At 46.3% G+C, this 18,954-nt stretch overlaps 1 protein-coding gene across 2 annotated transcripts in view; it reads right to left on the bottom strand.

Annotated features, from left to right (window-relative positions):
• SHROOM2 (shroom family member 2) overlaps positions 1 to 9,900 on the bottom strand; it is a 181,228-nt gene extending 171,328 nt beyond the window's left edge. Inside the window, exon 1 of one of the 2 annotated variants that reach the window (XM_044284564.1) lies at positions 9,247 to 9,900. In XM_044284564.1, the coding sequence (XP_044140499.1) occupies positions 9,247 to 9,462 (216 nt within the window). In that variant the 5' untranslated portion in view covers positions 9,463 to 9,900. The remainder of the gene's footprint in view (positions 1 to 9,246) is intronic. The other variant, XM_044284563.1, reaches the window with a different exon arrangement.
• Between the last annotated feature and the right edge of the window lie 9,054 nt (positions 9,901 to 18,954).

Below are 18,954 nucleotides of genomic sequence, written 5' to 3'. Positions count from 1 at the left end.
TGGGTCTTATAGGATGAAAGATTCTTGTTGGACCCATTTCTGTCTCTGGCTGAAAAACCTGTAAGGAAAAGCTGCCTCAAAACCTCCTCTAAAAAAACTGTGCGAGAGCCTACCCTAAACAGTGTGGCCGCACCCAAATCCACAGCAAATAGCCTATAACTGGGTCGACAAATTATTATTTTTTTGTAACACTGAATTTCTATAATATTTATAAACAGATCAAAAATAGTACTCACAATACATAACATATTTTTTAAGGAACTGTCTTTGTGAGACATCCCTTTTAATCAGCATGAAACAGTCCATTGTTAGCAGAGGCTGTCATCTAACCTGTGTAAATAAATTCACAGAGGAACAGACTCCAACAGCGTGTTGTACGTGCAGAGAAAACCTTTTAACCTTCAGGGAAAAAAATGGAATACTAAAGATCCCATACCCAGTGCCTACTGGTACAGCGGAGCTCATGGGAAAATGAAGCAGCTATTTAACATTCCTGTACTAAATCTCACATTTCTTAAAGAAAAACAAGTAAATATATCTTATGTATAAAGAAAAGCTTTGAGGACTCGGCTGCAGAAAGTATCGAGTATCTGAACGTTCAAACACAAGTGTGTGCTTTATCTGCAGCCTGACACACAAAACCCTCCACAAAGGGCAAACATAAAATATACACAGGCCGCTCAGCTAAGAGCTCATGTGATCTAAAGGTGAAAGGCAACCTTCCCAGCTCCCTGACGAAGAACTCAGCGCTGCATTAGAATGCTAGGATCGTAGGAACACACGTGGGCGATGATCATGCTGTGTAAAAGTACCGCCGATTACCCAAAGAACAGGCAATCGCAATTTTTAAGCGGACTACAAAATAATCGTTAGCCGGTGGTAGATTGTGCCGTCTAATCATGGTCTGCTGCTGGCGAATAATTATTCTGTATGGGGACAAGCGATGGCATTACTGATCGCTCCTCCAAATACTGTGGAGGAGATTGCTGCATGTAATAACAGCCTCCTCCACTGACGAGCAGGCGATTGTCAGAAAGGACCCTTTCTTCCCGACAAATGACAGTCTCATCTGCTGGTCTAATACAGGCTAGTTTCACATTTGCAGCAGAGTTCTCTGGAAGGCTGTTTCGCCAGAGTTCTCCAGATCCGTCATTGCTGGATACTGCTGCCTGCCGGACCCCATTGGCTATAAAAGTCAGCCAGACAAAAACCACTGCAAGCAACATTTTTTCTCAAGTGAATGGATTTGCATCCGTGATGCGGGGTGCACGCGGCCAGTGCCCGTGTATTGCAGACCCGCTGTATGCGGGCCGCAATAAGGCCGGACAACGGCCGTGTGCACGGGCCCTTAAGTAGAGTGTTCTAGTGCTGAAAATCAGTTCTTACCTCTCCTGTCCTTATACTATAAACAGTGATAAGCAGGGTGTTCTAGAGGTGACAGATAATCAGTTCTCACTTCTCCTATGTCCTCTCTTGTCCTTATACTATAAACAGTAATGAGGAGGGTATGCTACTGATGATAGATAATCAGTCCTCACCTCTCCTGTGTTCTCTCCTGTCCTCATACTACAAACAGTGAGAAGCAGAATGCTCTATTGGTGACAGATAATCAGTTCTCACTTCTCCTGATAGGCAGGGTGTTCTAGATGTGATAGGAGAGATTATCTATGTTCTCCCCTGTTAAGCCTCATGCAGACGTCCGTGGAACACGGTCCGTGAGATACCAGACTGGTATTGCAGAAGTGCACAGCGTCATTGGTTGCTATGACGCCGTGCACTCCTGCAATGCCAGTTCGGTATGTCACAGACCGTGTTCCACGGACGTCTGCATGAGGCTTTACTTATACTATAAACAGTGATAAGCAGGGTGTTGTCCATTTTTCACGTGAACTTCTAAGCCAAAAAGAGCATTTCCTAGTAATGGCCCGTGAAAAACAGACCAAGCAGATATGGCATCAGTGTGCTGTCCATGGTTTTTATGGACATACCGATTTTAGTGCCCATGTTAGGTCCAGTAAATTGACCAAAGAAGTGCATCCTTCTGTCTACAAAAAAAAAACAGACATCTCAATAAACCACTGGAATTCAATGGATGTCTGTACTGTCCACAGAGAACATGGGCAGCACATGTACAAAATCCACTAACAAATAAGGCCAATTTCACACATGTGCGTTCAGCCCAAGAAGCACTCTCCATGTGATGGGTACATTTCCCGGACCAAACAAGGCTCCTCTACCTGCACTCACAGCATCATAATGACTTATGATGCTGCGAGTTCCTGTTTGACCAGGAGTCTACTGTACTCATGGTTTTGGTCAGTACAGTAGAGCCACAGCCAGGCAGGGACTCACAGCATCGTCATCTTTTAAGAGGTCCAGCCAGAAGAGCAGTGTTCGGTCTGGGAAACAAAGCCATCACATAAACCATGTTGTTTCCTGGACTGAACATGCTTGTGTAAAACTGGCGCAAGGCCTTAGTGTCAACTGCAAGGTGCCCACTGCCCTATTGCTTACTTTATTATCCATTATTAATTTCATAAATTGATTATGCAGAATATCACATGCTAATATAGGATACTGATTGAAGTGATAAAATGTACAGGCTATAGGGTACCATAGATGAAACGTAAAAGTTTTCAATGAGAGATTCAGTGATCTTACTAGCACAATTAGGATTCACGACAGGCGCGCTCCAGTACTTTATCCTAGAGTTTCCCAGCAACAACACAAGAACAATAAAGCAAAGTGCCTGGTAGTTTTCCACAGATTCTCCGTTACGGCAGCATTGACAACAACGTACGTGAAAGGATCCTTTTCAGAATTTAAGGCTGAGGAGCCAAAGACAAACCCTCACATACCTAAGCACAGTGAATAGACAGTCGCACTGCTTTATCGGCTTGTCTCGTGGTTGTAAAATAAACATGCCTTCCCTATTTCTACATGTAAACCGCAGACCCACAAAGTTTAGTTAGCAATATACGCATGACCCAGTAATATGGGCACAACTCTAAAATACACTAGTTTGAGGTTTTCACTGCAGACGGAGCTTGCCAAAAATGCTAAAAATGGCAAAACTCTGTGGGATCAAACTAATGAAAACATGCTTCTTCACACAAAATGCAGTGAAAAAGTATTTAAGCTGCTACAAAAATAGTTTATATATAGATTTACACAAGCTTGCAGGTTGCTAACGGAAACAGTCAACAAACTTGTAGACAGACATATTCTTAAATGGGTTGTCCCATTACAACAATTTATCTGACTGTTGGGGGGGTTTGACCACTGGGGCAACCTGCCGATCACTAGAATGGGTGCCTGCTTTTACCCATTAGAATAAAGCAGTGGACGCACATGCTCGCTGCTGCTCCATTCAACTCCTATGGGTGTGCCAGAGATAGCCAAGTGTTGTAGTCTGCTATCTCTGCCAGTCGCATACAGTTGAGCATTCTAGAAATTGGCACATTGTCTCAGTAGTCAGACCCCCCCCCCCCCCCGCCCCCCAACAATCAGACATTTATCCCCTTTCCTGTGGATAGAACATATGGTATTGTATTGGAACAACCCGCTAATAGCAGAGTTACTATAATGTGATCGGATCAGAATAAAAACACAGAGCCTACTACAAAAACTACACTTCCCAGAATGCAAATCACTGGAACAAACCCTACTGAGATAAACAAGCATGTTTATTGGAAAGGGGGTCAGAAGGAATAGCTGTAGGCCAAATACGTTCTAGGCTGAAGGCTAAAGTATGTGTGGGCTCACCATAAACTTAAGACTCCCAATCAGAGGTCACACTTTATTTTTTCCAGAAGAGTAAAAATACTCCTCTTACCATTTTTGAGGAGTATTTTTACCCGAGGAGGAGTAGGAAAGTCACAGTATTTCAAATACATAATACGTAGGCCCACACTTGTTCACATCTGCGTTGGAGGCTCCGTTTGTGGCCTCTGTTGCAGATGCTGTCAAAAAGACGTGGAAAAGGCCTTAGGAATTTTAGTGAACAGCAAACCTAACTGTAGCAACCAGTGTCAGACAGCTGCTGCCAAGCCTAATAATATTACGGGGTGCATCAAAAGGGGCTTAGATGCCCGTGATGAGAACATAGTCCTGCCACTTTACAAATCACTACCTTTAGAGATACAGTCCGACCACCAACCAAGTAGCCATCTCTATTTTTTTATTACAACTGTCAAACTTATCACCAGAAAAAAAATAATATATATATACATTTGTCAGTAGCAAGTTTTTGGGCTATTGGAATCTATCCTGAATGTAAAGCAACACTGCAGTCAGCAATGAACTTCACGATCAAAGGAGAACTTCAAACCAACATTTGTCCGGAAAAGTAAGGATATGGTAAGACTGATGACTTGGACACTTGGGGTTATTCTGCTGTTGAGTCCACTCCTTTGCAACAGCACATCACTACATAAGTTAATGTGGTGGTGGCTTGGCCATTCATTTCCTAAGGGTCCATTCACACGTTCGTAGTGTATTGCGGATCCGCAATACACCCAGCCGGCACCCCCATAGAACGAACAAGAATAGGACATGTTTTATTTTGTTCCAGAGCTTCGGAACGGAAGATCGGGGGCGCTCTCTGGAAATGAACACTGTGTGCTGTCCGCATCCATTCCTGACCCATAGAGAATTAATTGGTCCGCACCCGTTCCGTAATTTGCGGAACAGATGCGGACCCATTCTACGGACGTGTGAATGGACCCTAAACAGGAAAAAAATAAAAGCTATATTGTCAGTGCTGCATGCCATGATGTAGCAGAAGACAGCCACTATGTCACACATTTACAATGACAGTTGTTTTACAAGATTATGTTCAAGGGGTTTTCCAGGTTCAGGATAGGCCATCAATATCAGATTGGTGGTGATCTGACCCTTGGCACGACCATCTATCAGATGTTCAATAAGGCCATGGCCCTTGGGCAAGCTCAGCGGTCTGTTCATTGTTTACCGCAGTCCATCTACCCGAGTACTTAGCAGTGGCGGTGCAGGGTATTACAGCTTCGTCCTGTTCACTGAAGTGGGACAAAGCTGCAATATCCAGCACCACTTCTAGACAATGTGCCAGTAGACAGTCCAATGTAAACAATGAACAGGATGCAGCGGATGCGCAGCCCCTTCAAACAGTTGATTGCCAGGGGTGCTGAGAGTCAGACCCTAACAATCTGATTTTGAAGGCCTATTCTTTGAATAGTCTATCAATATCCTGAACCCCCACCTATCAGATATCGATGACTTATTATTCCCGAGAATAATTTTTTGTAAAACAAAGTATCTGAACCTGGGTCAAAGGGATCCCGTTGCCAACTGAATGCCTACGGTAAGATGCAGGCCATTGTTAGGAATAATTAGGGCCAAATTCAGGTATTGGACACAGGGGAGGACTGAGAACTTAAAGTGGCCTTGAAAAAAAACCTAAAAGTGGCCCAATGTTGTAGGCGAGTCCAAATTGACATAAAGCTGGACAACACAAGTAGGCAGGGACAACAGAAGGTGGTGGGACCAGCAATATCGTAGTGCAGCACAAAATACCATAGTGCAGCATAAAATACTGCCCTATCACCATAGTAAGGACAGTAATACAGTTGAATTCAGCAGGGTACCTGGCTGCCAACCACGTTTATAAGTACCTGATGCTCCTGGCATTATTTAATGCTGAGGGCATCTGGATGTTATGTCCCTGGAAAGTGGCCATGAGGAGGGCTCAGGTGGTCCTCTGGAAAACGGCCCACCAGGAAATTTCACTGTAGGATCTATGGCCAGTCCAGCCCTGAATAGACAGATTTCAGCCCACTGAATCCTATTGTTTGTCTTGAGACATGCGGCACCAGAGGCATCTTTATGGTGGAGTTGGGGGATGGGGAATAGCTGTCTGCTGAGCAACACTTATCTGATGTCCATGTTGTATAAGATGAGCTTAGGTGGTGTGTGACTCATCAGAAGTCTACCCTGTTAGACAAATGGATGTTGAGCAGTGACCATGACATAACCACTATCATAACAGGCCCTTGACAGCTAGGGCTATAGAAGGCATGTCCTCTGACACAGAAGCGACAGCAATAGTTCCTATCAGCCACAGAACCTCCTAAAAAGAAAATAATACCAACACGCAATGTCTGTTCATTGACACTGAGCTAAGGAAGGGTGTAGGGCTGGCGGGCCTCTCTAACGTATTATTACACCTGGATAGTTTTATCCACCCCTCTAATTATTTCCTGTCATACATGTCACTTGTTAGACTACACTAAGCTTTTGAAGTAATATAAACCTGAAGAGAGTCCTCTCTGACTCTACAAGCTTGGGAAGATAGCGACAAAGATGGGAAACGGTGGAAAGTGACAATTATGTCTGGGAATACCTCAGATCAGACACTGGAAGACATCATTAAACAATTTAAGAGAAAACAGGCTTTTAGGCTGGGGCTACACAACACGAAACTCACACAACGTTGCGTCTAATGGTTGTTTGTGGTGTCACAGTGCGACTACGACACAACAATCACAAGAAATCCAACGCTGTTAGATTTTCTGTCTCAAGTAGCACTAGCCACATTGGCTAGAGTTAGTACGCATACGGCAGGCTGTTCTCCTGCCGAACAACAGCAAGTGGCAAGTTATTTGCTGTGGCTACATGGTGACATGAAAGTTGTACGACATTGGATCTAATGAATGTCAATAGTATCATCATGCGATGCAACTGTGATCTAACAAAAAATCTAGACTTGATGGCTTTCGTGTCGCTGGTTGGAAGTCACAGGTGGGGCTGCACAGTGATCGTAGGTCTGACACCCATTGTGGGACCAAGGATCCCTGTAACGCAGTGTAGCCACAGAAATGAATGGGGAAGCTCGCAACTTGCTACAACCATGAAAAAAATCAAGCAGGGTTGAACGCTTTTGAGATTCTGGGGCCACAGTAGCTTAGGAGTCATGTTTCGACCACATTCATTTCTACGGCTCCGCTTCTACACAGCATTCTTGGGAGAGATTTATCAAAACTGGTTTAAAGTAAAACTGGCTTAGTTGACCAATCAGATTCCATCTTTCATTTTCCAAAGGAGCTGTCAAAAATGAAAAGTCGAATCTGATTGGTTGCTATGGCCAGCTTACCTTTACACCAGTTTTCATAAATCTCCCCCCATGGCCAAGATGACCATGTAGGCCCAGTCTCACTCCAGTGACTCTCTTGCCACTTTTCTGTGACTTGGATGTGTTTTTACCGCCAAAACACAGCTGTAAAATAATCGCACAACAGCAAGTCAGCCCCAGCTACATGTAATATACAGTATGTATACAAATACGGTACAAATATGGGTCTCAGATGTGCGGTGTATCTAAAAATTTAAAGGAAGATCACACAGGAAGCGGCGCTGTCATCGTTCTCAACTGCACTAGATGTTCTCCTGTCAAAACTTGTCTATATTCTGGTTAAGGGCTCACGCACACAAACGTATTTTTTGGAAGCGGACCAATTAAGTTCTACGGGGAGAGCACACAGTGTGCTGTCCACATCAGTATATCCGTTTCGTGGCATCCTCAAACATATCCTATTCTTTCCCGCATTACAGACAAGGATAGGACTGTTCAATTATGGTCCAGACATTCTGTAAAATGCGGAACGCAATGGTCATGTGCCCTAAATGCACAAAGTGCAACAGCTGCAACACTCACATAATCACTTGCAACATATCAAGAACTTACAGCTCAAAAAGTCAACATTTTCAATTTCGGCTTTACATTACAATATATTGGGTGTATTTTTCTGCATTTTTTTAAGTCGAGGTGCATTCTTACATATTATAGAGGATATAAAGTTATAGCACATTAAAACTTGGAAGCAACAAATTGTCAGTACTTGAGTCCACTCTTCTGGAGATATGATGTGGTCAGGACCCAGGAGCCTGTGGTATGCCTGACATAACAGCTCTCCTTGGTGCATGTGTGGTTATATATATATATGTGTGTCCTGTGTAACCCTGTCCTCCATGTGCTATACACTACTCAGGATATAGAAGGTGCAGGACACTGGCAAGGAGACTCTCGGCATGATTAGGCTAGGTCTACACGACGACATTTGTCGCGCGACAGATAGGGCGCAACTACACTGCAATCTCAAATGGATTTTCTGCAACTAGGTGACTACCTGAGGTCTACCTGATATACAAGTAACATCTATGTAACTTTCAGAAGTTTGGTATCGTGCTGTTCAGTAATAAACAGGGCGATCATACGTTTAATATTTCATAGATACATGGCCTCCTGTATGATGGACAAGGCTCTATTCACACTGATGTCATGCTTCAATCTTAGGCTATGTTTGGCCTACGCGCCAGGAAAGTTCCTGGTGAATACGTCAAATTAGCAACTGGCCTCTATTGACCCGACAGAGGTCAAAAGACTTGCTGACATACGTTTTTTACTGTCTAGGAAAGTGCAGCAGATCGCGCTCGGCAATACAGTGGACAGCGCAAAAAAATACCTTCTTTGATGTTCTGGCCAATAGCAGATGTATATGACACTTCACAGCTATACAGCGACATACCTCGGAGGTATGCTCCCGGAACTTCTACTGATATACACCTCCAACAGATGCAAATATTGTGAAGTGAAAGCCTTAGAGCTCATGACACAAGCGTATTTTGTGTCTGCATCCAATCCGCATTTTTTGCGTGTTGGATGCGCACCCATTCATTTCAATTCACGCAAAAGAAACATACAGCACACCGTGTGCTGCCTGCATCTTTATGTCCGCTATGCGGCCCCGCAAAAATGGACATGGACCAAAAATACTGTCATGTGAATGAGGCCTTCCAGGATTTACTACAATGTGATGGACTATTAGGCTAGGTCTACACAACAACATTTGTCGCGCGACAATTTTTATAATGATACTCTATGGTGTCGCACTGCAACATGACAGTCGCAAAAACCCCATTCAAGATGGATTTTTCTGCAACTGTCGCGTCGCAGCATGTCGCAGTGCGACACCATAGACTATCATTATAAAAATTGTTGTGCGACAAAATGCCGCGCGACACATGCTGCACTGTAGTTGTGCCCGCGTGACACATCGTCGTGTAGACCTAGCCTTATGGTCCATTTGACGGACCCATTACGTTTTGGCACTTTTATAGTATAGAACGACACAGCAGACTACAGCATACAGACTGTAAAACTTCTACTCCACGCCATAACTCTACATAAAGTTACCACAAATGTTCCCTTACCTTAGTAATGATAAGAAGTTCTCCATGTTCTTTACCACCTTTCAAGGTAAATCCCCAAGGAGCTCCTCCAGTAAGAAACACATCCACAAGCCTGTAACCTTCCACCAGTTTCCTCTCCATCGTCATGGTCTGCCCATGGTCCACCATGCCAGGGTGAGCTCTCGTGTCATCAGGCAGAAACCTCTCATGCCCAGCTCTGCTCTCCAGGTTCTCCATGTTCTGTAGTCCTCACAAGTGGCAGCTCCTGCAGGGTGTCCTCAGCTACATATCAGAGGCAGCCCTCCAGCATCCAGCAGAGAAGTTTATGGTAGTAATGCCTGGAGCGGGCCCTGCTAGTGCTCCCAGCACAATGGCCATTCCCCTCCCTCCTCAGGATCAAACATGGTGAGCAGGTAACACATGTCCTCCTCCTCCTCCTCCTCCTCCTTCTTCTCCTCCTCCTCCAGTATCAGTCTCAGGGCAGATCTCCAGATCCGGGATCACTCTCCAGCCTTGTCCACCTGTTGCAGAGATCGGTGCTCGCTCACCTTCCCCAGGTCCTCACCGATGACAATTTCCTCATTGTGTCCCCTCCCAGCGATCACCGGAGAGGTGACTCAGAGCAGCAGGAACTTGCGGGAGCGATCAGCTCTTTCCTGTTGTGCTGGCACAGGTCTGGGATTGGACACCACAATGCACGGCCTGCAGGAGCTGCTGCTGCCTCCCTTCCCCCTCCTGGCCAGCAATCACTCACTGATTATCCCTGGGAGAGCCTGCTGCTCTTCACATCAGCTCTTCACCTGGACATTTAATGGTTAACAGTGCAGTATTACATTCCTTAGACCGCTGTTTGGTGGCATCATTTTTTTTATGTCATATGTCATTTTCTTTAATAATAATTTTTTTCTCTAAAATAAACGCTCATGGATCCTAGATGCCCCTATGCACACATCACGGAGTTGGGATGCTGGGTTCTGTAGGGCTTTGAAGACTCCATTCAACTCAGGATGAAATTGGGGTACCAAGGTAAATGTCCTAAGTAGTGTTGAGCGAACTTGTGTTTTAAGTTCGGCGTCTAAAGTTCGGGTTATCGAAGAATCGCGTTATGGATTCCGCTACCACGGACCATAACGGAATTTAGAATCCATAACGCGATTCTTCGATAACCCGAACTTTAGACGCCAAACGCCAAAACACAAGTTTGCTCAACACTAGTCCTAAGCACTACTATTGGCACAGCTCCGAACATAATGGACACAAAGAGGGGCAGGTTTACTGTTACATGGTGGATATGCTTTATACCACATTTATTAAAGGGATTCTCCAGCCTAAAAGCTGACTTAACCCCTGCCCATAACATGGTCCACAGTGCTTCCGACCCCTGTCCTGCTAGTGACACGCCATTCTAGGATATGTGATTGGCAGCAGCAGTCAGAGGACAAAGCCACTTAGGATCTGGCAGGGCAGGACTGTGGACAGAGAAGTGCATTTTTTTGCAAAATGCATAGGGTTGTGTGCATGAACCATTAGACCTATTGTGGAACAAAGTAAGCCAGCTAATGAATTAAACAATGTAGACACAGTCCATTCACACGACCGTATGTACTTTGCGGATGACATCCGTGTTGCATCAGTTTTTTTTTGCGGATCCATTGTAACAATGCGGATCCATTGTAACAATGCCTATGTGTCTTGCCCGCAAAACAGGCAAGTATAGGACGTGCTATATCTTATGTACGGAGCTACGGAACGGACATGCGGATGTGGATAGCACACGGTGTGCTGTCCGCATTTTTTGCGGACCCATTGACATTAATGAATAAGCCCCCCAGAGTGTCTAGCTTGGATGGCACAGGCACCTCAGTTAAATAGGTAGGCTAGGTATATATAGGTACATTTCTATGTGTTTATATGAGTAGGTATATGTATATATATATACATATATGTGTGGGATATATATATATATGTATATATATATATTGGTAGTGCCTCCCCCCCCCCCCCCTCTTCTCTCTCTTTTCCCGCTCTTTTGTTTTAGGGTACCTGTAAAGGTGTTCTGAGGTAACCGGTTCTTTCCTGTTCTGGGATGTTGGCTGGCTGAAGAATCCTGGAAGCTGATTGGTGGAGAGCTGTTGCTGGGGGAAGAATTCCGGAGATTTGATTTGTTCTGGTGATTGCGGCGGGAATCTTGTCCCCTTTATATTGCAGCTGCTCCGGTGGTTCGGGGCCAGCCTGAAGAGTGAAGAGGAGCATCGTCCTGCTCTCCTCCCTATTAAAAAAAAAAAAAAGGTTTTGCCGCTTTGCTGAGTTAGTGGGGCAGAATCACTCAGTGTAGCTGGGTGGATGTAGTTCTAATTAATTGATTATGCTTATGGGTTATTGAATTATTATTTATTGGAGTAGTATTTATAATTATTTACGATAATTTTTTCTGGTGTTAATTTAATTAAGTTAACCCATAATAAAGCATTGCGGCCATTGTTTATCCAACCCAGATTGTGATTGTTAGTAAGTTCTTATGAGGAGGGTGCGGTGTGCCTCCATGGGTCTGCATCCTATCTGCAAAAATGCAAATGGTATACAGATCAATAAAACAGTCATGTGAATGGGGTCTAAAGGTGGGCGATATTTCTTGTCCAGTATCCAGTTCTGGCACTGCGGAGCAGGGGTTAAACCTATAATATATAAAAATCACAATGGTGCTTGCAGCCGATAGCGCTGTGTTATAGCGATCTGCCGCCGGCACACCACTGCCCTGCATGGGGACAAGTGATGGGATAGTGTTCGCTCCTCCCCATGCCATGGAGGACATCGCTGCATGTAATAGCAGAGGTCTCCTCCTCTAGCTGTCTGACGATTGCCGGGTGGGAACTCTTCCCTCCTGACAATCATCTGCGGCATCACCCTTTAGATCGCCTTTAGATGACCTGATACTGGGCGGTATTGAACGGCGATTGACAATTTTTTAAACAGCTATTACACAGACTGATCAAAAGTATTGTTTTTTTTTTTTTCAAATTTTAATTTTTAATTTTTTTTATTTCACCCATCCACTTGACAGTTTACACTGAGAGACGAGCTGCCGACCAGCAAGCATTTGTATTTTCACATTAAAGATCCGATCGGTCGACAGACAAGGGCTTGGTGGGATGTTTAGGCCTGTTTCACACCGCCAGCAGAAGTTCTGGAAGGCTGCCTACTGAATTGACCGGTGGGCATTCCGGTAACATCTGGCAATGTCGGATCCAGAGGGCTCCAGTACGCTATTCTCTGCCGGCAGTGTGAAAGAAGCCTAAAGTATTAGATGGGCAAATGATCACTAACAAGCATTCATAGTAAGGTTCATTAGTGATGATCTGGCTCGTTCATCCGTCAATCAAAATCTTTTGACATGTTTAAAAATTATCGTTTGCAGGCGATCTGCTGCCCGCAAACAATGATTCGGTATAGGGAAGAGCGATGGTATAACGATCACTCCTCCCTATACTGTGGAGGAGATCACTGCATGTAATAGTAGTGGTCTCCTCTTCTAGCGAGCAGGCGATTGCCAGGAAGGAACGCAGAATAGGGCTGTCTAAAACAGCCTTTAGGCCTTGTTCCCATAGTCAGTGTTTGGTTACAGATTTTCTTCAGTGATTGTGAGCCAAAACTAGGTGCAGAACAAAGCCACAGAAGCATTGCAAATCTTTCCATTAGCCTACATGCATACGAATGTTTGTGCTTTGCGGGCCGCAAATTACGGATCCGCAAAAAAAACAGATGGCGTTCATATGGCTTCCTTTTTTTGACAAGAATTGGGCATGTTCTATTATTTTTTTTCAGGGCTACGGAACGGAGCAACGGATGCGGACAGCACACCACATCTTTTACGGCCCCATTGAAGTGAATGGGTCCGCACCCGAGCCGCAAAAAATGCGTCTCGGATGCGGAACCAAACCACGTTCGTGTGCATGTAGGCTTATACTGTTTAGGAGTCACAATCACTGATGCGTGAATAAGATCTTAAAGGGGTTATCCAACACCTATAATGCCCCCCAAAATGCCCAGGCATCTCATATAGGTTATACTTACCCCGCTCCCCAGAAACCCCGTCACTCCTGATGCCCGCCCGGCCGCCACTTTATCTCCCCCCTCACGCTGATCAAAACAGCCATTGACGGGGGAGGGGGCAGATAATGACAGGCCGCGACTGGAACATGCCTCCCTAACATCACCCACATGCTAGGGAGGCTCGTTCCTGTTGCAGCCTGTTATTGGCTGCCAATAAACCCATTCCCCCCCGGTGCTGTATGTTTTGATCCTCGCAAGGTGGGTGTCGGAGAGCAGGGTAAGTATTACCTGTATGAGATGTCAGGGAATTTGGGGGGCTCCGTACAGTATTAGAATGTTTTGGCTCAGAAGAGCCGAAGTTATTACTCGCGAGACTTCGTGTAATAACTTTGTGAATTAATTATTACTGTAAAAAAAATTATACCAAACTCGGTACCACTTGGAACCGAACCCGAGGTTTTTTACAGTAATAATTAATTTGCGAAGTGACTATTTGTGAGCTATATGGAACCCAAACCTTCTCTAATACGCACCATATTGCGGATCAGAACTCGCACATATGAAAGACAGTTTTCAGGTCAGCCTTGGCTGTACCCTAACGTTTATCAGTCCTGAAGTTTACCTATTGATGCAGATGGGGCTGAGGAGCCTGCACAGACAGTGAAGGGACCATCGACTGATCGGTGGGGGACCGGTTGTGCAACCTCCACTGATCGTACATAAATACACAGGATTTAGAAGTATGCCGTGAGGGGTATGGAATGAGAAGGATAAGGAGAGCAGCACATTGTGTTGTGTCAAGCTTAGCCCTTCACTATGGAAGCTTGAGCGGCTCAGTGCTGGAGCTGCTGATTACATTCCTCTCTCCTGGGGTTCCTTCTCCTCCCCCACAGAGAACCACCTCAGACTCTTCTGATGCAGAGGCTCTGGAGCCTGGAGACAGGAAGCCCACATGGGGAGCGCTGGCTGGAAGCATCTCCAATTATAAACCGAGAATGAAAGAATCGTCCTGGAAATACATGAGTGACCTATGATAGTGACAGCCACTTTCTACACGACCAGCAGTCCTTGCAGGAGCTCATAGATGTCGTTTCACATTACACCCTCACACTTCAGTATTCAGTCAGAATTTTTTATCCGTTTCTTTTAAGTGCTTTTCAGATCCTTTCTTTACCGTTGTTCCTACAATTTTATTATAACCACTTTCAAATGTACTTCCTTTCTTGATAAGGCTTCCTAAACCCCATTAGATGTGGTCATGTGACTGCACCTTCTCTTCCTTATTTCTGGGATGAATGACATTAACTACATACATCACACCTCGGTGTCTTTAAAAAGCAAGTGTCCTAATGTGATACACAGCAGGTCATCAATCCGTGTAAAGGATTCTGTCCTCAGAATAGGTCATCAATGTCAGATTAGTGGGGGTCCTACTTTTAGGACCCCCGATGATCAGATGTATAAAGAGGGTTTGTTTCTCCATGAGCACTTAGGCCTCTTCTTAGACCATGTGACATCACGTCATTGGTCACAGCTCAGAGAATAGGTTGAGCTGCAATACCAATCACAGCCACTATCAAGTGGACGTACTATCAAATGGATGTGATTGGTAAACTTTGAAGAGGGTGATGCACCTTTCACCTGATGCACCTTTCTGGGACTTATTGTGGTATGAGGCTCAAATCTGTAGGTACTCTCACTAAGTTCCTTTTGTTAGGGCATCTTTTAAATGGCATGATGATAAAGGGCCTGCCTTTTGACAAGTACATAGAGGCTTCTGTAGAATAACACAATGCCAGTCATAAAAGGGTTAATACTTGGAAAACACTGTGGGTGACTTCCTATGAAAAGTGAATTAGGTATGCATCTGTAATAAACACCTGTAGTAACTATGGCAGCTGTGCTGATGTCATAGATACAGAAGTCTATGACTAAAGAACCCATAGAAGAAGATTCCATAACAGAAGGGCCCACGGCAATATGCAGTGCCATGCTTGATGTGTCTGGAGCTTTTCCATCTGTGAGGGAAAAAGGGACACCTGCCTAGCCATCCAATCAGCCCTATTGCCTAGGCAGCCAGATCAGCCCTATCCACCTAGCCAGTCAGATCACCCCTATCCACCTAATCAGCCCGATCAACCCTATCCACCTAATAAGCCAGATCAGCCCTATATGCTTAGCCAGCCAGATCACACCTATCACCTAGCTAGTCAGATCACCCCTATTAACCTAATCAGCCAGATCAGCTCTATCTGCTTAGCCAGCCAGATCAGCCCTATCACCTAGCCAGCCAGATCAGCCCTATCCACCTAGCTAGTCAGATCACCCCTATCCACCTAGCTAGTCAGATCACCCCTATCCACCTAGCTAGTAAGATCACCCCTATCAACCAAACCAACCAGATCAACCCTTTTCCGCCTAGCCAGCCAGATCAGCCCTATCCGCCTAGCCAGCCAGATCAGCCCTATTCGCCTAGCCAGCCAGATCAGCCCTATCCGCCTAGCCAGCCAGATCAGCCCTATTCGCCTAGCCAGCAAGATCAGCCCTATCCGCCAAGCCAGCCAGATCAGCCATATCCGCCTAGCCAGCCAGATCAGCCCTATCCGCCTAGCCAGCCATGTCAGCCCTATCCGCCTAGCCAGCAAGGTCAGCCCTATCCGCCTAGCCAGCCAGATCAGCCCTATCTGCCTAGCCAGCCCTATCAGCCTAGCCAGCCAGATCAGCCCTATCCGCCTAGCCAGCCAGATCCGCCCTATCCGCCTAGCCAGCCAGATCCGCCCTATCCGCCTAGCCAGCCAGATCCGCCCTATCCGCCTAGCCAGCCAGATCAGCCCTATCCGCCTAGACAGCCAGACCAGCCCTCTCCGCCTAAACAGCCAGATCAGCCCTCTCCGCTTTGCCAGCCAGATCAGCCCTCTCCGCTTTGCCAGCCAGATCAGCCCTCTCCGCCTAGCCAGCCAGATCAGCCCTATCCGCATAGACAGCCAGATCAGACCTATCCGCCTAGACAGCCAGATCAGCCCTATCACCTAGCCCTAGCTGGAGGTTGTCTAAGGGTGGTACAGGCAAGGGTGGTGCGGGCAGTAGCTTCAACTTAGTGGAAGCTGGCAGTGCCTGTCAGGGTGGCTTGACTTTTCCCCAGGGGGTTTTATAACTGCTTTTGACTTTGTGTCAACTTGTAAACAGTGATATCAGAGGAGAGAACGATCAGATTAATTGAGTATGATTGTCACCCGATCCTTTTGTTCTTCGGGCCACCACCAGAGGTGTCTAGGAGCAGCTTTTTCCACTTCCCTGTATAATACACATACACGTTCAGCTGAGCTGGATGGGTATGTGTATGGAGGAATGTTTAGGGAGTTAGGAGATATAGCTGTGGGCCAAACAATCATTTGGCCGGGAGCTATTGAATGTATATGGCTGTTCTTATACTTCTTCCATGTATTTCAACCTATCCCTGTTGGCCAAGCCTCCAGTGTGGTTGGACTGGTTCAAAAAACAATGACTGCAGCATCCTTCAATCCGCCTAGTTGACAGGTTTGGCGCGGTATCCCATAAAGAGCCGGAGAGGATGAGGGGTGCAACACATCCAGCTTCTGGCATCTGCTTTTCCCATCCGAGATAGCTTTAACACTCTCACTGGATTATTAGGTACATGTGAACCCATCCTTACAAATAATACTGCAAAATAGGGATCTGTATACAGAAGAGTGAATGAGACCTAATGATGCTGTTCTATTGTACAAGGAGAGATCTCATTGCTTCCTGGTGGAGGAATTCCTCCTATGTAAATGATGGTGTTGGGGTTGATGTTCATGTAAGGAAGCAGTACCCACCTGGAGATACAAAGTTGTTGGTACAGAGGGTTTTGTTACAGTGACCTTGTCTATGGTTACTTGGGCTTCTGGAAAAACTTGTATTTTCAGGTTGCAGGGTTGGTTAAAAGCTAGCATTTTAATTTTTTTATGAGTTTGGGGGGGTTTGGTACAAACATGTCCCCACACAGATAACAACTGATTGCTAATTACTTTGATATCTACCTATTGTCATAGGGAATATCCAATGCAGAGGACCCATTTAGACCAGTTTTAGGTCCCTGTCTTATTCTGGTCCCAGTAGCGTAGGGATCGCCATAGCAACCATAGCAGTGGCTATGGGGCCCTACGCCACTGGGGGCCCGTCCGGACCGCATAATTTTTTTATTTTATTTTTTATTAATACACACAGGCAGCCAGGCCCGACCGCCCACCCAGTGTAGTGGGCTGGGAGCGGGCGGGGAGCGGCTCGGGCCTGGCTGGGGGGAAGCCAAGGAAGGAGGAGCTGTAGTAGGCCTGGAGCAGGCGGGCCCGGGGCGCACTGTCTGCCGCACCAGGAGAACATGAGGTAGGCGGTGGAGGGGGCCGGAACGGGGGCGTAGCAGAGGCGGAGCCAGGCTGGCACCAGCACCGCAGTGCAGGAAAGATTTCCTCCGGCTCCGCCTCCTAGTAACTAGAGGGAGGACTCAGGAGGCAGAGCAGACTCAGGCGGTGGAGGGGGCGGGGCCGGGCCGGGGGGGGGGGTTGGGGGGAGGGTACCTGTTGTGGAGGGACTGGGGAGGGTGACGGTCCCGCCGGCCACACTGGCGCCAGTCAGATTCGGCGCTATGCGGCTATGCTATCGCTATAATGACACTCCCCACTGGTCTCCAGTCTCCAGTCCTCCCACTCCAGACTGTGCCTGCTGTCTGTGACTCTAAAAGTAAGTGATTCACTTAAAGTGAATTTAAGGAAGTGAGAACTTATGATTTCTCAGATACTTTATCTAAATTCTTAAGTTAAAAAGAGCTGCATGCAGAGTGGGGCCCCCAAGAGAAGCAAGGGGCGCCCTCCTTATCCTTGTATGCAGGCAGCTCTTTTTAACTTCAGAATTCAGATAATCAGACTCTCACTAATTAAAAATTTACAGCACACACACCCTGGCCTGTAGTGTCCACCATCAGACAGGGGAGGGAAGAAACCCCCGAACTAGAGTGTGCCCCCCACTTGGGGGGCACACTGACACTCTAGTTCTGGGGTTTCTTTTCTTCCCTCCCCTGGCTGTAATTAGTTAGTGAGAGTCTGATGATCTGAAGTTAAAAAGAGATGCCAGCAGTGATAAGGAGGGCGCCCCTTCCTTATTTTGGGGGACACACTCTTATATGACAGACTAAGGGTACTTTTACACTTGTGGCAGGACGGATCCGGCAGGCTGTTCAGCCTGTCGTATCCGTCCTGCCGCTATTTCGCTGGACCGCTGCTCCGTCCCCATTGACTATAATGGGGATGGGGCGGAGCTCCTGCGCAGCACAGCACTGCGCGGTGAGAGGCCACCGGACGAAAAAGTCGGACTTGCAGTACTTTTCGGCCGCCAGCCTTTCACCGCACACTGCTGCGCTGCATCAGAGCTCCGTCCTCGTTCCCATTATAGTCAATAGGAATGGAGTGGTGGCAAGGCGAAATAGCGGCAGGACTACCCTAAGTTCTGCTCCTTATTGAAGGTTGCTGTACTCGCAGTAGATAGTTCCACTGTGGGCGGGCTCAGGGCTGGTGGTCTGGTGGTGGCAGACGCACTACTGTGGCAGGCATCAGGCTAGTCTGGACAGGGAGTCTGATGGGACCGACTTGTAAAAGTTAGATGAGAGAAAAAAGTCTGAGTGCACTC

Source organism: Bufo gargarizans, chromosome 3 (genome assembly GCF_014858855.1).
Source record: "Bufo gargarizans isolate SCDJY-AF-19 chromosome 3, ASM1485885v1, whole genome shotgun sequence".
NCBI classification, from domain to species: Eukaryota; Metazoa; Chordata; class Amphibia; order Anura; family Bufonidae; genus Bufo; species Bufo gargarizans.
This window is presented reverse-complemented; position numbering and strand designations above follow the sequence as displayed.